The 22820-nt window shown below is 48.0% G+C and overlaps 1 protein-coding gene across 2 annotated transcripts in view; it reads right to left on the bottom strand.

Moving 5' to 3' along the window:
* Positions 1-6855: 6855 nt before the first annotated feature.
* The window catches only part of LOC116941047 (vitamin D3 receptor-like), a 100013-nt gene continuing 84048 nt past the window's right edge, over positions 6856-22820 (bottom strand). For both annotated transcript variants that reach the window (XM_032951637.2, XM_032951638.2), the window contains exons 7-9: positions 21740-21891; positions 16403-16519; positions 6856-14585 (exon numbers count right to left, since the gene is read on the bottom strand). In XM_032951637.2, the coding sequence (XP_032807528.2) occupies positions 14326-14585; positions 16403-16519; positions 21740-21891 (529 nt within the window). In that variant the 3' untranslated portion in view covers positions 6856-14325. The remainder of the gene's footprint in view (positions 14586-16402; positions 16520-21739; positions 21892-22820) is intronic.

A 22820-nucleotide genomic window follows, 5' to 3' on the forward strand; every position in this document is an offset into this window, starting at 1 on the left:
AACACCAGCTGCAACCATAACAACAACAGATACAACCATAACAACAATAATATGATATGTATGCACGTCCCAACTGTACGCGCTTTAAAATGTTGTCCAAATTCACACTGACGCCTGCTCCTATGGTTGTATAAGACTGGCAATAAAATGTTTTATATCTTGAACGAAAACACACATTAGGCATAGCAAGTTCTAGAATACAGATTCAGACGCAGGCGCTATCGATAGAAAGGTGCTCAAATTTGCAATTACTCGGGTTAAAAATAACACGGGTATATTTGGCACAAGTGTCGCTATACACAGCGAGCGGTGTTCAAATGGTCCCCCATTCGCAGATAATGCCCCGATGTATGGGATTTATATTAGAAACAGTGGCACGGCCTAGGCCTATGAAACCAGGCCACCTCAGTTCGAGCAACAGTGGGGGTTGACATCTGAGCGGGTTTCATGGAAGTCCTCCTCCACCTACCCGCAGTGACCATTTTTCTGCAATGACACGTAGGTATAGAATTCGTTTTATGCAACATAAAATCGTACGCTTGCATTTCGTTAAAACCGAATATGTATACCGCTGTTGGTTTTTTTTTGCACACAAGAGCCTCGGCGAAATAACCTGGGGAAAACACACATCTTGATGGTCAAGTCACAGTTTAAGTGAAGTACGAATAAACGAGGTTATATGTCGTGATAATGAATGATCATTATAATTGTTGAAATGTATTTATCCAGCAAAGTCTGAGTGCCGTGATCGTCACGAATGTCAGCCTGGGATGTGTGGCGAGTTCTTGTTTAAAATAGAGTCGAGAAAAAAATAACACGGGAGGAAGTTCACAGAGAAATCTTGTTGCGTCCGGCTGATGTCACAAAAAGGCGTTGAACACACACGCGTGCTGTCCTGCTGTTGCCAACTAATGTACAGTTTTTACATTCATAAATATACCCTGTCGTTAATAACAACAGTAACAACAATACTACGTACTGTGCAGACATGTTATCGATCCACAGCTGGATGAGGTCTTGGCGAAGTCGTGCGGGAGTCGAGGTGTGTGAGGAGGTGATATGACCATACTTCACCACGTTTGTCGCCAGTGCGGGTTAGTGTGTGAATGCGTGGAGCATAGACATTGGAGCACTGGAGTGGAGTACAACAGTGGATTTTACCACACAACCCCCCTCTGCTGACACGGTCTCTCCGCACAAGCAGCAGCCTCATGACCCTATGCAGGCTCGAAGCCTTGCTTAGCTTCCGAGGTTTGGCGAAAAATTGGGCGCATTCCAGGTGATTTCATCATTGGCCTATGACTTAACACAGTTCTGGAATTTTTTTTTTAAATCCCATAAATGGCCATACACAAGCGGTGTTTAAAAATACACGACGGTATTTATGATCGATGGACCTGGTAGGTCGATGACTGCCTTCACTCAAAGTCAGCGATGAGTCCGTTGAGAACAATATGGGCCGTTCTCGAACGCAGGGTTCAAGGAAGGGTCTTGGTTAAAATAAATACATCACGCAACAGGCTCGCAGGATGATAAATATGATTAGTATTGTTACATCGCAGAACCGCGAGAGACGGCGGCGTCGGCTTTGGGGGGGGAATGCATTCATCCAGCAGTTGATCGAACATGCCAGTCTCCTTTGAGAGTCCTCCACACTGTACGCGTAAGTGTGTACGCAACATACATGTTGATGATCTTTGGGTGAATATGCGCACGCGCGCACATCCACGTAGCCACGTGCGGATGAACGCACGGAGTGATCACTGCGACCTCTGAAATGTAGCGTGGATTATTAAAGATAGTCGTGTATCCACATATCTGCCGCCTGTTTGGACTTAAATTATACTAAAGGAAACCCCGCGTGTTCACATACGCAAACAAGCATTGCCCGTGCAGACATCACGAAACGAGACGAATTTATCAGTCACAAACACCCACAATAATAATATATTAGTAACAATACAATCAACGTGTTTCACCCGTTTACCAATCCAATGCTGGACAGAAGTCCACCGCACGCCGTGGTGGTCATGTCATGTTGGGCAAGGAGGGGGGGGGGGGGTTGTTTGACCATACTTCACCACTCCGGTCAGCAGTGCGAGTCGACGCACGCGTAATTTCAGTATAGCAATGAATGAATCCGGTAATTTAAAATAGAACCGCGAGGCAAATCAAATCACGGGGGGGGGGGGGGGGGGGGGGTTATCTATTCACGCGCTCAACTTCCCTATCCTCGTCCGCCACGTGGCTGATGTCAATGCAGCGCAACAACTTCAACTCGACGCCCAGGAGAGTCAAGGCAGGCGACGGTGTCACGAGCAGCGGGGTGTATCGTCGCTGCGACGTCTCCTTCCTATTTGTGGATCGGGCGTTGCGTCGTTATGAGTCTGATCGTCTATTCTGGATGACCGCAGACTGGAGAGGTGGTGGTGGGGGGGGTTGCCCCTTTGCGCATCAGGCATCCGAATCTTGCCAATGGTTTGTGCTGATGCGGTTTCAGGACGAGCCGCGAGCTTCGCTGGAAGATCAAATATCCCGGGGATCTCCTGCGTTGGGGCCTCTCCCAAGCAGCAAGGCGTTGTGTTTGTGAGTTCTCGCAGCGAACTTCGCTGTCGCCGTGACGCCGTCCGTTGTGGCCGCGTGACGCCGTGGCTGCCGCGTGCCGCTCGGCGCCCGCCAGCTGCGTGTTGCCTCTGCCCCCTGCTGACGGTTCTGGGGATAGCGCCACGCACCGCCAGGGAGAGCGATTGCGACGTTGAGTTACATCGGTGGCCGCACCCCCTCCTCGTGCTGGCTGATGCTGGCGAGTGCCCCCCACCCACCCCCCCCCCCCTGTCAAGCCCGTGTAGCCCTCTGTCCCAGGATGAGCCCGACTGTTGAAGGCCCTGGATGATGATGATGATGACGACAGTGTCACGACCCCTTCTGGTACGGCAATGTCATGGGCCCACGTTTGGTATCGCTACGAACCCGGCCACGACTAATTACATTTTTGGCAATTGGGTATCAGGACCGGTCCTGTCCTCCTCCTTTCCCCTCCCTACGCTACCCTCTTCCCCCAGCCCTCCCTCCAACCTTCACCAACCCGCACTGACCAGCGTGCTGAAGTATGGTCAAACACCTGCCATGACCTACACAACGTAGGGAGGCATTCACCCATTTGCATTGGGACACAGTAGCTATGCACTCTTAAATCTAGATTGAAAAAATAATTTCTTCAGAATATATTTTTGTCTATAGTTTGTTGTCCTTCCGCCGCACCTCCGATTAGTTCAACATACATACATTGGGTAAAGTCACGTAGGTAGAAAAATAATAGATCGCGACGTTTCGATCGCAACACAAGCAATCGTCATCAGGTGGGACAACCACAGCAAGAAAAAAACTGCTGAAGTAAGCCTACTTTATCAAGAAAAAAAACAGCTGAAGTAAGCCTACTTCAGCAGTTTTTTTCTTGCTGTGGTTGTCCCACCTGATGACGATTGCTTGTGTTGCGATCGAAACGTCGAGATCTATTATTTTTCTACCTACGCGACTTTACCGAAAGAACCAAAGAGTATGGATTCCTGCAGTCACGAAAGCTTCAAATCAAGATTGATACATACATTGCTTGCATTGCTAATTCCTGCATTAGTCTCATTTTTCCTTTCATTGTTGCTAGCGGGACATCATCACCTGCCGGCTGGCTCAGTGGCAGAACGAGCGGCTCGCATCTGGAATTTTGGCTCTGCAACGGGAAAAAAAGAGAGACAGCTGCTTTCATTTTCATCTTCACTATCTTCCCATACTGGGAGCACTAAAAGTTGTCCGCTTTTATGTAATAAAATGCCAAGCCAATGTGTATTCTGAGGGAGGTTTCTATTCTGGTGAAATAATTACCTGAAAATGAGCACAGATTGAAAAGGTAGTCATTTTAAATTACCCTTGGTCAGTCTCATTCTGTATTCGTTACTCCCACTTCGGTGTCACTTTCTACTATTATTATTAGTAGTAGTAGTAGACGTCTTCCGAACTTGTTATTCTGCCGTTTCAACTCAATGCTTATTTGTTGCACAAAAAAAATCCCATATAGCCAGTTACCCAGCTAGTTTAGGTGGCAACGGCCCGCAGCAGCCACGAACACCAGAGTTACTGCTGGGATGGAGAGGAGCCCAGCTAGTAGCCAGCCTTGAAACTCGAGGCATAGATGATTTTATTTTGATTTTGATATACTGCACATTTACTGACCAACTGCATACAGCTAAACTTTCAGTTGATGTCACGAACCAGTGGTCGGGCGTCAGAGAGACACAAGTTCAATATAAAATTCGCTTTAAAGGAGAGAGATATATTAAGGAACCCATCATTTATGCACCACAGTATCACCTACAGTTAGCGCCGATGTCTTGCTGATATTTAAATGCAGGGTGGCCACCGTGATGAGATCAGCTATACCGTAGCAGCAGTGCGAGAAGATGCATCGTGACATCGAAGGCAACGTTGTGGGTAGGCCTCCTTCATCCAGCAGCGGATACATTCAAGACTGATTTATGACGATGATCAACTGAAAAAAAGGAAACGTTGCCAAAAAAAACATGACGGCTTTCTGAATAAAACAGATAAATCGTTTGATTATTTCAATGCCAGACACAGCGAAAACTCCATTCTTTAGAACTCCTTTTTTGTGTTTAGTGTGTTGTCCTTTCCCCGCACCTCCGATTAGCACGGTTGGCTACAAAATAAATTGAACATACATACATTCACTCAGCCGTCGATGGCAAGAGCACAGAGGGAAATAACATTCCTTTGCCTCCAGCGCCACCTAGTGGAACAAATCAGTGTTAACTTTAACTGCTTTGATGGCAAAACAATAATACTGTAATTGCGTTCATTATACAGCAGTGTCTTTTACGCGAACTGCATCTCGCAATACTCACAAAGCCTCGACACATGGAGGTGCCGTGCATGTTTAGAGGTTTTGGGCCAATCAATGATGAGTGTTTATTATTCACGTGTGGGAGCAAGCCCAACGCGTGCGAGGGGGTGGGGGGACACTCTATCCCCACACAGATGGTACACGTGGATATTTAGTCCACACTTCACTGCACTGCATTCTCCTGGCAAGCCAGGGAACGGCACCTCGACGCCCAAAAGGGAACAGAGTCGTGTGACATTGTGCGCCTCCGCAGTGCCGGCATTACAGGCCACGTGCATCATCAGAGGAGACTTGGAACGCGGAGGCAGATATAACGTAAGATATGAGAGGACCATTGATACACTTGCCATTGGAGAAAGAAAATGAAGATGAAAAAAATCAGTACGGCTATTGCGTTAATGAAGACGATTCGAAATCAGATTGCGATCTCGGTGTACGCGTGTACGTGTGAACGCGTTCCACGTGACAGACAATTGCTCAGCGTGCCACGTGGGACGTGTTGAACAATCATCGGACGCGTGCGTCGTGGAGCGAGTTCCTTTGCATTTGAATGGGGAGAAAATTGATCGTCGCGAGGACTGGAGTTTGAGAAACCTTGACAGAGTGTCAATCATAGTCGTTGGGCTGGCTCGTCTAGAGCAGTGTTCTTCACGAATTTTCAGAGGGGGCGGGGGGGGCACCATCGCCGATAAGACATCGTCAGTGTGAGGGCCGCCACACATTTGAAACCATTGTGGTTTGACGGCAGCAGGATGATGATGATGGTGATGGTGGAGACGGGGGGCGGTGTTTTCACCATGTCTGTATTGTCTGGGACTGCCCGTCAGGGGCCGCACTAAAGTCCATCAGGCGCACAGCCAGGGGCCCGCGGGCCTTGCAATGAAGGGCACAGGTTTAGGGTCGGTCATGTGAAGCCGGTGACCCCGTGGACTGTACCGGCTGCCGGTGCGATGGCAGCCCTCCTGACTGATAAATCCCCGGCGACGACCTGGGATGCTGCTACCTGAAAGCGAAGGTTTCTAGCCACTGGCCCGACACACCGCTTCAATCATCCACCGGTGGAGGGATCGCTCGCTAGATGTCCCCCCCAGGGTGCGACTACAAACTTCTGGGGCCCGTTCCATTTGCTTCCATGCCCCCCCCCCGCCGCCTCTCCAACCACTCTGTGGAATTCCCTATACCTCGTCGGTTAAGGGGACTGATTGCCTGACCCTCCAAAGTAAACAGAAAAAAAACATAATACGTAACCCCGATTATCATAGCATTCGATGATGAAAATTGTATTGGTGATACAAAAGGTATGGCTGTCGTGTAACATAATTACTCTGGTTTTACATTTTTAATGGCGGATCCTTTATGTAGTGTTTAGTTTGTTGTCTTTTTCCCCGTACACCCGATTAGTACGGTTAACTATGTACGGTGCGAAAGAAGTTCAACATACATGCCTTGGTTTTAAGAAAGGTGCCTCTAAATAAATAAAGTTTCATTGATATTCTCGGAAGACATTAATATCAATCTCCATGATTTCTGCTGTCGACTATAAATGTGCAAATTGATGCAAGGATGCAAAGGCCACAAGACATGATGACGACGTGGGGAGGCCTTCATCTAGCAGCGGACAGATCGTGGGTGATAGTAATTATACACTTATTAACACAAGAAAGCCACCACACAAAGCCCAAATACACTTTGTTAAGAGGATCCTGTCCACATTGAGGGGTTTTTTTTAGCTCTGGGAGGAAACCGGAAACGCGGAATAACCCTCGGAGGGAGAATCAACACCACACAGAAAGGCGCCCGGGTCGGGAATCGAACTCTTGTCCTTCTCACTAGCGAGGCATGTGTGTTACCACTTCGCTGCAACCCCAATTGATGATGATGAGAACTGTAAAAACAAAGGCACGTACAATTTTTAAAAAATTACAAAAAAATACTTAAAATGCCTAATATAGCCTTTATTTTACACCCATATGTACAGGACACAACGCCTTGTGTGGTAGGTCAGCATATATATGCATGTACGCGACATTATTTGAGATGAAACAGACTTCAGTTTTCGTTTTTATGTTCTGTATTTCACGACACATTCATTTTACAATCGTATGCACACTCAGCTCAACAAATATACCGTTTTAACGTTTAGAAGATTAATTCTTTTGTTTATTGTAAAGATTACAGGTGTGTGCGGATGTGCACGCATATGCACAGCTTGTGTTGTGCGTCTGTATATATACAGTATTTGCAAAAGGGCTGCGAGATGGACATCTATTTATTTTTTCAATGAAAAGCGACAGAATTTTTTTTTAATAGGATAAAATATGATGGGGGTAAAGCTCACAAAGCAATGTTGCTGCATAAATTAACAATCGTACGATACAAAAAAAAACACAGCGGGGCTGATTGTGTAGAACACCTGAAAACCATTCTTTTATCTTACACATTTATTTCGTACACAGCGTTAAACTATGAAATTGTGTTTACTCTCTGTAATAATAATTCAAGGTGTTCAACACAAACGGGCGCACAGCTCTTTTTAAAGAAAAACAAGTGACAACACCTAAACACACACCCGAGGGTCATAGCCAAAAGGGACGTCAAGTGAATAGAGGGAATCTGCTTGGATCGACGAAACCGCAATGCTGTTTTTTTTGTTTAAAGTGCCGACGGATTTGTGGAACGGCTCGAGTGCAGCGATGTCACAAGATAAATACGTTGCGCATGCCTCTCAATGTCCATCACGCTCGAGAGTCGGTGTGCAATCATAGTGGGGAGAGAGGGGGGGCAGGAGGAGCGCAGCATCTGTTGCAGGTGTCATTTCTTTAAAACTGCTTTACGTGTTGAGTTTGTTGTACCTTCCTCCGCAACATCCCGAGTATCACGGTTGGCTACGTACGGTTTCGAAAGAAGTTCAACATAGGTACATGCATACGTGACAAAGCACTGCTCCCTCGCTCGGCGGTTTGTCCAGACTGACACCCACGCGACACCCGCATTGCACCCAAACAACACGGCACTGGCAGCGACTCCTCTAGGCTCCACGCAAGCACCGGCATAGCACAACGAGAACACGGCGCAACAACATCTGTTACCGCAACCCCACACCCTTTAAGGGACCTTTAATGACCCTCTTACAAAGAGTCCACCGATCAGTCAGTGGACGGTAGCTACAAAAGCAGCAGCAACAGAATTCGATGGCACACACACACACGTACACAGATCACTGGACATCAGCCATCACCTGTTGGTTACCCTGTCAGTCGCGACGCGGCGAGGAGACACATTCACATTTTTAACCAACAAAAACATTAACGAACGCGCCCCGTGCAGTGTTTACGCAGTGCTAAACGGACGTGACATTTTTTTTTGTACCTGACCCTAACGTCAAAAGCCAAGGGCCGGCCTTGTGCGGCACTGTTGATCCACCACCACACGGAGTGATATTGCATAAGAGTACAATTGTGAATAATGCCTGTTGGTTGCTCATCGCGCGACAGAAAACGAAGGCATTTCTCCGAAGACCTGCAGTCGAGAACGACACAAATTTAGGATGTGTTTTTGTGAGTCGTTGCGGGGGTGGGGGTCATATTTTAACAGCAGTATAAATACGACAAGAGCCAATGAAACATTCAAGCATCCTATGTATAAATTCATAACGTTGGCACATAAAATATACAGCTTTTAGTCTTGAAATATATATGGGTTTTTTAATGTTTATTTTTTACATAGGGTACAAGTTTGCTGTATTAATGCTGGTTGCATCTCCGGCACAGGTCTAGAAGTCACTCTAGTCATTTGGTAATACCGCATACATTCATAATACACCGTTACCGAGATCGCAGTCCACGCGCGCAACGCTACGGGCGCAGCTTGAGAATGCACAAGAGCGCCCAGTTGCAGAGGTTTGTGCCAGCGCGATCACGCGTTTTTGTTCAAAATCCAGAAAACAAAACTGCGACACACAAAACCCGATTGTTTTTTTTTGTCCCCGCCGTCCCGTAACCCGATTTCACAAAATGCATGGTTCCTGTGGGAACGCGTGCCTCGTGATTCGCACGAACTTGAGTGGTTGCATTGCTCCCTGCACACGGAGCCCCCTTACTGCCCCCACCACCCAACGCCCACAGTAGCTGCTTCTCAAAAGGCGAGACGACGTCCCCACAACGCGGTGGCCAAATGCGGAAGGCAATCGGCGCACACAACGACCGCAGATGGCGATTATTGGCGGCTGCGTCCGCTCCGTTTCACGTCTCCCGCCCTCTGTGACTCCGTCCACTCACGAACCCAATGTTTTTGTTGCTTGTAACGCTTTTGCAAAGGTGAATTTCCGGGCATGATGATTATTTATTCGACGGGGTGATCAATTGATGGATTACCCCCCCCCCCCCGTCACAAAATAACGGAGAAAGCATTTTACTGTGCAGGGAAAGCAACATTTAATAATATACAAACCTTTGCATGTATCTCACAGATAGCTCGGCAAGTATTAAATCGTTTTAACCAGCCCAGATATTGAACTGGTTTGTACCACCTTTAATGGGCCAAATTTCTTTAGGTGGCCAATAACAGTGGATTACGTGATAACCACTTGAAATTCACGAGGTTATCAAATAATACACTCGCGGTGGCCATATAGATGGATACGACTGATGTTTTGCTCAAATTAGGCGGTACCGACCTCTGATCGGGCCCATGGACGAAATACGCTCCTGTGTAAGATCGAGGCCAGCACTTTCACACAAATCAAGAACCGCTTGAGAAGAAATCGGGCCATTATAAATCAGCGGGGTTCCCAAAAAACGAATCGCCCTGTATTCAACAGCACACTTGTTACAGCGTGCGGGTAACGCCAACAACCACTCCTTGCACCAAGACAACAGCAACAAAACCACCTCTCTATAAGAGCTCTTTGTTTATTCTCAAGTGCAACGCATGACACGTGCGCAGACAAAAGTGTTGGTGCCTCGTCAAAACCATCACGAGATTGCGTCTCCGGAAACAAATTCTACGTCGGAACGACATCGCAATATAAACGGCATGATATACAAGCAAGGACACGCTTACACACATTCTTTGTTAAAATGGCTTAGGTTTCTTCTTCTTCTTCTTCTAACATTACAGCAGGATAAACGAGGCGTGTGATCTCGTGCACGAATGTTACTTTCCACGTAACGCCGTCGTATCTAGCGAGGTTTTACAACAACAAAAAGCGACACAAAACGACGCGGAGAAACAAACGACACTCTCCCCACTCACCCCAAATTCGACGACGGGACCTTCGAGTCTCCATCGTTCCGCCCCGACGGAGGCATCGACACCCTCCTCTTACCCGGGTCCTTTTCTCCGAATCGCCCCGACCTGTTTCCCGTTGTGTATTTGTGCGAAATGCCCATTTAACACGCAGAGTGGTTTGTTGAGAACTTTAGTGATCAAGCTAGGATGATGAGGAGCAGGAGGAGAGCTGTGCCATGCGTGGCGAGGTGATGCTTGCAGAAAGGGCAGAGGTCGGGACAAGGAGTAGGAGGGAGAGGCAAGAAGTCCAAGATGACCAAATCGGGTTTTTTTTCTATTCTACCCATTTCTGGAACGCAAGATCCTGCTTATATTTTTTTGTTGTTGCTGTACGAAAGCAAACACCCCAATTCTCAGGATAGAAATGTCAAATCTCCTAAGAAATATACCCATCGGCAAAAGCCATCACCATCGTCATCTCCTGTCACAATGCGTGATGGGTAAAAATAAGTCCTGCTCTGTCTGTGCCTCTCGTGCTCAGTGCATGCGCACGAGATGGGTGACCGCGTTTAAGAGCAAATGACCGATTAAAATGACCAATTAAACAAATCATATTCTTTATATGGCTGTTGCGACATTCATTGTTTTTCAACCAAGAGGTTTATATATATATCTTTCCACTGAGACATCCTACAATGCATATTTAGTTGTTACCATGGTAATTAACTTCGAAAGTGATGTCGGAAATAATGTAGTGCAAAATTGATACGCATCAGGTTGTTAGTTTAAAGAACACATCATCAGCTTCTGCTGAACATCTTTTCATCGCCGATGTTTGCGTAAAAACCAATTCATCTTAAAAACAATGTGACAGACACAACATCTCTGACATAAATTTCCACCAGCATATCATAAAATATGTTTTCTCCCCATCTCTGTAAAGTTGAACACTTAAAACGCCGTAAAGTATACGGTACAGCAGAAAAATAATAAAGTATGTGCATAGGGGACATCAGTTGTACAAATATAAAATGTATGACAATTTGTATTGTGTTTATACGCATCCGCGTCGCACGCATATATATCTCTTTAATCCTAAAATAATTTCTCTATCATAAACAACATTCCACTTTTAGTGACACATTCTGTCGTTTATATATCATCGTCGTGAAAAATAAGTGCTTTCGTCGGGAGCTCGTGATACGAGAGAAACGAGCGATCTCTTATTAGCGCCAGCAACGTTTCGTCAACCTAGAAACACACAGGATCGTTTTACCGTCCAAAAACTAGGTTGCTCTAAAACAGGGCGGTTTTAACCCTCAATAAAAGCAGCGCATATCTCAAAGTGACGATGACACCACATCCTTCAGTTTTGTCAACCCTGTCACAACATCCAGAAACACCGAGTACAAAGAGAGCGACAACACACCCTTGACAGAGCTCCAGGTAGAAGTTTGCTTAATCAAATACAGCACGCAGCAATCCAGCAAGTTCAATGTTATAGTTCACTCCACTAAAGCACTACCAAGAGTAACGGGTCCGTTTGAAAAAGGCAAGTACACTACAGTTCAGAAAACTATTAAAAGGAAAACAAAAAACACAAAAAAAATCTAAATGCCCATCAACGTTAACCACCGATAATTCAGAGCCCAGAGCCTTTAAAACTTGCAAAAAATAATGTACACTTTTTTTTTTAAATCACATAAATAATTTACAATATAGACGTGTATTTAAATGCTCATGCAACTGCCCAAGTAGTGTTTCTTTAACCACAGCTGTCGTCCGTCGTTGCAGCGGGTGAGGGACAAATAAAACGTGGTCATGTTAAGGTTGTTTGGGGGTATATACGACGTGGGTAAATGTTTTCAAGCACGCACCGGGTTATACGTTTGAAAACACAACGTAAATTAAAAGAAAACAAGGCCAATTTAATGAGGCTTGTTGGAAACGAGGAGGGGCGCTTTCCCCGCTCCCCCCGCCACCCAGGGCTGTGATGAGTGTAGAGAAGGCCCCCGATGGCTGAACAGCCCCAGAGTAGAATGTCCGTGGGGGGGGGGGGCGCCGTTAATTCATTCGCGACAAAAAATACCCAGGCTCTCTTTGTTTACATGGGGGGGGGCCCTCTTTTGTGGGAGACCAAGGGGCAATGTCCCCCCTTGTTGAAGCCCCCTCCAACTCTGGACAGCTCTGGTCTTTTGCAATGTTTCCGATGTCAAAAAGGTTAAGACATAAATAGCCAACTCTAGTGCAGCTAATGCCTTGCCGCTACAAACTGCCTGATCAATTTCCACATTGCAAGAAAGTAAAACAGTGACACACGCACATTTAGCTTGATTGTCAGGAATGAGCTTGCACGCTAACACGTGGGTTACTTGATTTACACATTCTTCCAAAGACACGCAATGCCTGGGAAACTTAATTGTCATAAGCGTGGATATATGACATGTAAACACGTCAAAAAACACCAACATTGTTTCAACAAAACTTGTCGTTGGTTGTCACAGATTATTTTGGAATGTGGAAAAAAAACGGTTAAAAAAATTAGTAAAGTTAACATGCAATGAATGACATTTCATTCGTGTGTTTTTGACAGCCGCAGCATTATGCAGTTTAATTTTCTCATTCATGAAACAAGCAATAGAGTTGAAGCTGCTATGCCTGCTGGTGTTGAAAATAAGCATTTTTCATATTATCTCCTGAATGTGCTCTAGTAAAAACAAAGAAAGAAACCTCACACAGAGGTAGTTTAAACAATCATTTTGTGAATTATTTAATCAAGAGGTTGTGTCTCTCTATCGAGAGAGAGAGACCAAGGTGCCATGCAAGCTCACAACGTATATTTGCCACGCACCACACCACACAGACAACCAAGCAAAGGCCTGGGGTCACTATAACCAGTGCACTGTTCACCACACTCAAGTTGGCAGTGCCACATCCAGGTAGGTGCGAACATCGTCCATACTCGCTACGGTAATGTTTGCATATTTCCTAGGATTTTTGTTTGAGAGAGGTCTCGTCTTGTCTAGAGCCCGTCCTCTCTTGCAGACGGTCGACAGCGAGCGGTGTCTCTCTCTCCGACTTTCGTCGCATTCCGGCGGTCCCGTTGCACTGTCGATCCGTATTCCGGTCCATTTTGTTTCATTTCGAGAAATATTTGTAAAAGTTAACAATGCAAATCGTAAACAGCACAAGTATGCGTGTAAAACGGATGGCAATGTTATTTTTTTTACAGACATAGCAGCTCTAAGAATATCTGTAAAAATAAATTATATTTTTGTTAAGACGCATTTTTCTGTTGCAGCGTCTTTGCTTTGTCGATAAAAAAACCCTGCTGACTTAACAAGTCATGCAATCTGTTAAGAATATTACTCACAATGCACAGTCCACACCCAACAGTTTACCATCGCTATCATTCCTACAATCATCACCACCATCATCGTCGTCGTCGTCATAATAATTACAATATTTAACGATCCAAAAACTCGACAAGAGTGAACATTTTAACCAAAAACGTCGTTGAGGATTGATATGGCACTGGTTTTGCGTAAAAGCGGGACGGTTTTTTGAGCAGCCACTGTGGAGAGATACGTACGTAGTTGAGGTAATGTGTAAAAAATGTGGAGAGGAAGGGGGGAAAAAAATAAATGACATAAAGACAGACACAACCATGAGAACGCGTGTCAGCTGGAACCAGCACCTGATCGCGTACGCAAGGGTCAGGCGGGCCAGACGGAGAAGACGCTACGTCAGCGTTACCTTGAAACCAAACCGGTTGAGACCTCACGCCTGAACCCTTTCCGCCGGGGTCATCTCGCCAAAGGGTGGAATCGCCCTGGCCGAAGACCTCAACAAAAGGACATCCTTTACGCGCGTGTCCCAGATGTGTCACAACGTCGGCGACCAGACCCAACGACAAACAAAGACCAACGATGCAAAACTTCTAACCAGCACCAGGATGGAACAAAAACTGGCTAAGTTGGCGACCTTGATAAAATGCAGGTAAATCAAGGATCTGCAATGCACCAGCACGCACACTGGTTGCATCTCAACGTCGACTCAATAACAAAAACAACAACAAAAACAACCACGACAAAAGTTCCGGGAAATAGAGGATTAACAAACAAAAAAATTCCAGATGCAAACGTGAAACGACCGAGGCTCGAGCGGCGGCGCCGCCGCCGTTAGGAGAGCGGAGAGCCGAACACCTCGAGGAGCAGCGGCGTGAGGTCGCTCGGGTCGCCGGCCTCGCGCGAGATCTCCAGGTACTGCTTCGAGTGCTCCTCGTTGAGGCTGCGCAGGTCGGCCAGCTTCTGTACCATCTTGGGGTAGAGCAGATGGCTGCTGGGCGGGGGGTGGTTGCACACGATGTAGGCCCGCAGCGTCTCCGACAGCCGCTCCTGGATCGCCTCCACGCGCTCGCGCTCCAGCAGGCTCGGCCGGTCTTGGGGCCGCCGATTTGTCGATCGCGGCAGGGGTGGCAGAGGAGGAGGAAGAAGAAGAGACAGAAGAAGAAAGACGCGATTTCTTACCCAGAACTGTCATCATCATCATCTGTTGCGCGGTTCATAAAACCACTTTCGTGAATAGTAAGTTGCCGCTTGGCTGTGGGTATGCAGAGACTGGGCCTCCCCTATCATGAGAGTTTAGAATTTTTGCCACAGCACCACAGTCGGTCAGCAGCTCTCCATGTGGTGGGGTAAAACGTGGGTACTTCCACCTCTCCAACCTCTTCCAGGCCATTTGGCCAGAGTGGAAGAGTAAACCAAAAACCCTCTAGAGCAGTCTTATTCATTGCAAGGCACTGGGGTGGCCTTTAGTGCGCCCCCGGACACGTGGTCCCCGACAATACACAAATGTAAAAACACCCCCCCCCCCCGCTCCCCATCATCGTGCTGCTGTCAAACCCCAATGGTTTAAAATGTGTGACGATCCTCAGCCTGCTGATGTCTTATCGGCGAAAGTACCCCCCCCCCCCCCCCTCTGAAAATGAGTGAAGACCACTGGCTCAGAAGGTCTTGTGAGTGCCCTCTATTGATGTTCATTCTGCCAGCAGTGGTGTGAGCGAGCAATTGGAGGGCTACGCCTTTACATTTCTAGCTCGGCGAAGTAAGTGCCAAGCGATGCTCACTCAAGTGGGGAAACAGCGACTTTTTTACATTTAGTTTTACCCAGGTACAAGTTGTTCCGATACACAACTGCATCCTTTTCGCACTCACAATGATAGAATTCAATCGTGCGTGCGAGAGTTAATTATCCATGCAAATGGCACGCCAAAGTTACAATTAGTTTCGCCGGTGAACAAAACTGCGCAGACGAGGATGAAAAACCCCGAGCAGCAATACCAACGAGATAACCAAAATTGACGGGCTGCTGGGGAATGGGGAGCAGTGGCGCAGTGATTAACACACGGTGACCAGAGTTCGTTTACCGCTCATGACCAGTGGCGAATATTGCAACTGTTACTAGGCTCCTCTCCTAGGTCGATTCAGCCTTAAATGAGTACCTGGCGGCCGGGCGTGGTGTTGGCCACCCACCCCTCTCGTCTGCCGTGCCGGCCTTCATAGGTGCTCCCTAACAACGCTTGTCCCACAAGTCTGTTAAAGGCTACACGGGGGACCTTTATCTTTGGTGAATTACCACACACATACAATTGCACTGCCGCTGAGATCCTGCCAACCTGTTTATGAAAAACAAAGAAAGTCTCCGATGTGTTTTTCTGGTTGCAGCGCGTGCCGATCGGCATGACATCCGACGTATATCCCAATTAAAATTCAGCTGCTTAAGTAGGTTGCAGCACGTGGAGTGAAACCAGTGAGCTAGTGAGTGAGCGAGCTAGTTAGTGAGCTAGTGAGTGAGCGAATGAGCTACTGAATAAGCTAGTGAGCAAGTGAATGTGCTAGCAAGTGAGCTCGCTCGTGAGTGAGCTCACGAGTGAACTAGTGAGCAAGTGAGTGAGCTAGCGAGTGAGCTAGTGAGTGAGCGAGCGAGTGAGCTAGTGAGCAAGTGAGTGAGCTAGCGAGTGAGCTAGTGAGTGAGTGAGCGAGCGAGTGAGCTAGTGAGTGAGTGAGCTAGCGAGTGAGCTAGTGAGTGAGCTTGCAAACTTGTGAGCAAGTGAGCTAGTGAGCGAGTTAGCTAGTAAGTGAGCAACAAAAGCCAGCGAGCTAGCGAGTGAGCTAGTGAGCTCACAAGCTTGTGAGCAAATGAGCGAGCTAGTGAGTGAGTTAGCGAGTGAGCGAGCAAGCAAGCGTGCACACCCACCAGGAGAGAAGATGCAGATGGCCATGAGCAGCACGTGTTCTGCCTCATGCAGATTCAGCTTCTTGAGTCCAATCTGGAACTTGACGAGAGGCTCCAGCAGCTCCATGTTGTGTCCGGCTGCGGAGAAGACAACGCATGGTGGAGGGGGTGGGGTGGGGGTGTTAATACCAAACAGCAGCCGTGGGCGGAGTCGAGAACCGGCAACCCTGTCAACGCGTTGCTCGCGTCGCACTAACGCGCCGCCCATCGACGCGACAAACGTTATCGATAAAGCCACCAGACGTCGCAGACTCGTCCATCTTCCCGCCCAGGTACTGGGCCACGAAGAGGGTAGGGGGTGGCGGGCAGCGGGAGGGGGGTGGGTGCAGGGGCAGGGGGGGGGAGTGGGGGCAGACAGAGTGGGCCCACCTGCATTTAATTTCCCGTACCAGGGCTCAACGCAGCCACGCTACGCAGCTGGGTCCCGCGGTCGGTGGTGGGACAGCAGCGACTCTCACACACAGCTCCCCCCACCCTTCAGAGCTCCCCCCGCCCCCCCACAGTTCCCCCCCCCCCCCCCCCACAATCAAAGCGGCCATCGAGCGGGGAAGTTGCCCGAGGAGACCGCCGCTTTGTGGCTGGGAGCCGTGGCCGGGCGCAATCCCGCGCCGCCACGCAGAGAGAAGGCGACGGACGACGCTGCCGGCTTAATGATGCAACAATGTGCTTGTGGTTATATTTAATCTGGCAAATTATTTCATTCGCAAAGCTTAAAAAATACATACAGGTGTGCGCAAGAAGGCGGCTCAGGCTAAAATTGTCTTGTAAACAATTGCCACGCCTGTAAACAATGTATAGCTATATTAATTCCCTGCTGATGTTGATTCGGGCGGGGGGGGGAGAATAAGCAACACACGTGTCGCGTTGAAAACATTGCTTGCCTCTAAAAATAACAGGCCTTAAAAAAACGACTTAATTTGAAGACAAGAATGTTAACCCACAATATCAACACTGTTTGGTTCTTTCGGTAAAGTCACGTAGAAATAAATTAAATAATAATAGATTATGACGCTTCGATTGCAACACAAGCAACCATCATCGAATCTAGTTCTTACAATATTAACAGTTTAACACGTAGGCTTTCGCGACAAATATCATCCATAATACAGTTTTTTTGGGGTTAGATCGCGTAAATATATAAATGTCTCGTTAAACCCGCCACCACCCGACACGGCCAAACAGTAAGGTTTGTCACGTTAATAGAACATGTCAATTCGTTCCGAGTACAGCACACCGGTGTGTTGGAGAGCAAAGCAACAACATTTACAGTCTGAGTACGACGTTTCGCCAGTAATTACAACTAGCTTCATCAAACAGGAGGATTTCTCCACAAATCTGGTTGTCGCCTGATGAAGCTAGTTGTAATTCCTGGCGAAACGTCATACTCAGTTTGTAAATGTTGTGGCTTGGCTCTCCGACACACCGGTGTACTGTACTAGTGACGAATTGGCATGTTCTGTTTATGTGACAACCCTTACTAATTGGCTGTGTCGGGTGGTGGCGGGTTTAACGACACATTTATATATTTACACGATCCAACCCCAAAAAAACCTGTATTATGGATAATATTAACATCGTTTACAAGGCCTTTTACATCCACGGCTGGATGAAGGCATTTCAGTCATGGAGGTCATTAGACTATACAGTCACACGCCAGCCAGTACGGATTGAAGAGGGAGTGTTGCTTGGGGTACCCGATTCAGGTACCACGTGGTACCTGTCGGGCCACGGATGGGAATTGAACACAGGTGGCTTAGTTCACCGTGGAGTGCGCTTAGCATTGCGCCATTGCTCTTCTTCATCATCGTCGTCATCGTAAGCCAAGTATGTGTGTATGTTGAACTTCTTTCATCGTAAGCCAAGTATGTGTGTATGTTGAACTTCTTTCGCACCGTGCGTAGCTCACCGTGCTAAAAAAATCGTGCTAAAATTCTGTGGTGGACCCTCCCTCTTGGGGGTGTGTGCCACTCCACTGTTAGTCTCGACCAGTGGGCATCGTCCCTCCCAGTGACGTTGCCATTCTCAGTATCGCACGAACACAACGGCGTGTATCTCTTCACCTCTTGTACATATATCACTGTACAAATGGCTCACGCGTATATTCTCGTTGAACTGAACAAAAAAACCCGCACATTTACGTTGTTTCAAATTCATGCCGTAAAAAAATATATAAACATATATTGCGCTATCCAAATCACGAACAAAAGCCACTGTTATGTTTTAAAAGTACCAGATGCCGCCGATCCATCCTCGCCAATGGAAAACCTCCCCCTCCCAGTAGACAGATGGGCAGGTTTTTCAAAATACAGTACCCATCCATCACCCCTGTTGCAAGTAGAGTGCTTCCAAGTCTATTATGAACACGTGCGTGTCCTCAAACGCGCCGACATGCACTGGAAGGGTTGTGGGCAGCGGGTCGCAGGACGAAGCAGCCGCCACCGAGGGGTCTTTTTGCGTTTGCTTTATCTTTCTGAAACTGCCATTGTGTGCCCCCCCCCCTCCTCCCGCCACCATCCTCTGGAGCTGCCACCTCGTGCTGAAGCCACGATGAATCCACTGTTGGATGAATCGCCTCCCAAAGCCTTTGCAAATTCTCTCAAGGACCTACTTTATAGCCGTTGGCAGATCCCTGTTTCGAAAGCCTTGATCTATCTACTGCTGCACGAAGGATTCCCCCCCCCCCGAAGCCGTCGCCATAATCTCATGGTCCTGCGATGTAACGAGCCACCAGCATCACATCCACACAAGCCGAATTCATCGTTCGATCCACACGAGCAAAATTCTTCAAGGGTGCGTGCCCTCCCGTTTGGATGCCAGGCGATACGCGACTACAAATAAACATCTGGGGGCCCGCGGTTCCATTCTGCTTACACAGCCCCCACTATGCAACATTCTCTACCTCGTCAGATAAGGGCCTGCCTGACCGTCCAACATGTAAATAAAATAACTTGCTTAACTGTTCCGGCCTGGCATTTACAGATAATTTGTGTAAAAAAAAAGTATGGCTGTAGATTAACCTAATTACTGTTTTAAGTGCAGAGTTGTAAAGATTTCATGGAGGATAATCATTTATGTACAGGGGGCCAAGTTTTTTTTTTTAACAGAGGTGCCTTAAAAGGAATAAAGTTAGATTTAAGTTTGACCGATGCACCAATTGAAAACAAGTCCTCTTTAATACAACCGTTCTGTTACTTTTCGTTATCAAAACTAATTTCTTTGGAACTGCTCTTTGTGTTTAATTTGTAGTCCTTCTCCCGCACCCCCCCCCCCCCCCGATGAGCACGGTTGGCTACGTACGGTACGAAAGAAGTTCAACAAACATACAGACATACATACATCGTTCCCCCCAAAAGCACTCCACAAACTGCAAGCTACAACAAACTGCACCCAAGGTTTATGGTTCCCCGCTGTTTGCATGAAAGTGGACCAATGGGATGCAGCTAGACTGCAGAGGACATTGGCTGCTTCGTACAGGATTCCTCTCCCCCGCTCGACGCAGCTACACTGGAAAGAACACCACTTCCCAGGGGGGCTTCTCTGGCTACGGGGCAAGCGCGAGTGAATTATTAAGCGATGCCCGAGCATGCGCAATCCAGCTATCAATTAAACCACCATCAGCAAATCCTAGAAATCCCAAAGCTGACCTTGTAATTCTCCGTAGCTGCAGGCCCCAAGCCATAGCTATTGAAGTTCTGCCAAGTGGACCGAATGTTTACGACGCATGTAACATCCATCGATTCGCCGATTACAAATTGATTCTCACGCCAACGATTACGCGCATCGTGTATCGTCGGCGTGAATGTGCGTAAATAATTAATTGTTTGCAGTGCATGCGTACTGTATGTAATTGTTGTATTTTAAGCTGATGAACAATTGAGAAACAATTCCGGACAATACCTCGCACCTTCAATTAGCACGGTTGGCTATGCACGGTCTGAAAGAAGTTCAAAATACATACAACAAGACATTAGCAAAAACACTCAATCATGAGTATGAATTAAGATGCTGGGGAAGAACAAAGCCTCAATGATTATACCACAAGTCGATCCCAGGCCCTTCTGTGCAGTGAGGAAACCCATCACCGCGCAACACCGCTGCTTGATGGGGACATTTTCAACTCTCCACTTTCAGTTGGTTGTCTCAACCATAGTATGACCAAAAGTTTAGCTCTTTTGAGCTGATTCTCTGGACAAGCCTGAGACCAATGTACATGCCATGTGGTGGTTGCATGACCGTGCACGAAAGGCGCGATGGGAGTCGTAACTTCCTGCCGTCGGTGAGCAGCAGCACACCTTTGCGCGTGTTGCTAAATTACAGATTTACACCACACCTACCAGCTCGTACGAGGTGAATGTAAGAGGTCATTTTCAGCACCAGGAACAGGCACAGGACCCAGAGTACGCGTGTGTGTGAAACGAATAAAGCATTTAAACACATTTTTATTTGAGCAGGTAAAGCCGACTGAGCTTGGCCACAGCTGAAAGCTCGACAAAGTGGCTTGTCACGTGGAAGTTTCTTGCAGCAAAAAAAAAAATCTGTGTGTCCTACCTCGGACAAGATCGCGCCACCCACTTTCTCCGATACCAATAACTATCTTTCTGTCTGTCACTTTGCCTGCCAGGGCTTGGCCAGGCGACGGTTCCCATTCGCCTCTCGCGACCACCTTCCGCCCGCCCCCCCCCCCCCGAAAGCATCGGTTTTCATGTGGCTGGCCGAACAAATTTTGCTTTTGAAAACTCTACGCAACGTTTTACGTCGCCAAGCGCAACCGGGTGAGCCGCTTGCTGCTCATGCGAAAACGCCGCAGCGTGAAAACAAGAAGTTGAGACTCTCGAGCAGACAATCGTTGCTGTGTTTAATGGAAGGGTGTCCCCCCTGCTGTCTCAATGCACTACACACATTCCGTCTGTCACGTCTTTCTAGAATTTTTTTTACAAAATGCCCGTTAAACAAGCCTCAATTCGAAACAGTTCCTGCACAGGTATCACGCCCACTGCGTTTGGCCTACGCTCGTATCACTCGAAACACCGCCAGACATCTTCCGTTTCCTTGATCCCAGTTGCAAAGCACACCGGGCCAAAAGGCCACAACAATGCAAAGCCCACAACAACAACGGGCACGATTGAAGGTTTAATAGAGGAGCTAATATAGTTCTCGAATTGAGATGTGGCTACACGGTTTTATTGATCCGATTAAGCTAGGGGCGATATAAGGAGAACGATTTATAGTAAGATGGAAAGCGGGAGTCCACCATCACAGCTGGTGGGGGGTGAGGGTGGGGGTCGGAAGCGGGCGAACCCTGGGTGACGTCGCTGATGCTGTACTTGAACTCTTCACTGCCGCACACCCAAGAGTTGTCCTCCGAGGAGAAGGACTCGTTGGACCGCAGCATGATGATCTCGATGACGCTGGACTTGAGCAACACGATCTGGTCCTCCGTGTTCAGTTCTCTGCACATTGACACCACCACCACCACCACCCCGTTATTGGCCGCCACTGTGACCAGACAAAGGGAAACAAGGACCTCTCGTATCACGTTAACCTGGCTGGTAGCGACGTGCCGGGTGCAAGACCGTCGGTCCCCCCCCCCCCCCCCAGAACGACCCGGAGCCCGATTCACAAAATGACAAAAGGAGGAGGCATCGTCGCGGCAGGGGCGATTCACCGCTTTCCGCTACTCCGGACGTAGTTACGCAACTCAACCGACTCGGCGTAAAATGATCGCCGATGCTCTCAATCAACGGCGGCCGTACGCCGACGATGGCGACGGGCAAAGGAGGAGTGCTTCGGGAACGATGGCACGGCAACCACGGTCGGGGGACCCACGGGTCGCACGTTCGGTTCGGCCGCCTCGGCGCGCCGAGTTGGAAAAACTAGGGCAGCTTTCGGCAATGGAACCCCACCGCCTCGGTGCACGCCCAGCGGTATAAAGGGGTACGCCACGGTCAGCCGATTGGCAGGTCGCGTGTGGCGGGGTAACACGTGGCTACACCCATCTCTTCCGAGATGTCCGGCCAACCTGGAAGAGTAGGCAAAAATATCCTCGAGTGGGAGGCCCGTGTTTGGTTCACTGTGCTCGTGCAACAATGCCAACGCAGCATCCTCAAACTATGTAATTTACACATTGTGAGCAGTTAACGAAAGCCTCACAGTTATCGTGCGCATCGTTAATTTAATTTACTGACAGAGCACCCCCCCTCCCCCCCCCCGCCACGTTTTGTCGACGTCACACGGGGGCGTGCATCACCGCCGGTGCACGCCGCTCACCTCGCACGCGCAGGTGCATTTCACCCTCACCGATGCTGCCGTTGGGTTGACGCTGCCATTCAACCCGGCACCAGCAGGTGGCAGTCACGACATACAGAGACTCGAGGCATCC

This window comes from Petromyzon marinus, chromosome 10 (assembly GCF_048934315.1).
Source record: "Petromyzon marinus isolate PM22_M1 ecotype Great Lakes invasive population chromosome 10, UKy_Petmar_22M1.pri1.0, whole genome shotgun sequence".
NCBI lineage: Eukaryota > Metazoa > Chordata > Hyperoartia > Petromyzontiformes > Petromyzontidae > Petromyzon > Petromyzon marinus.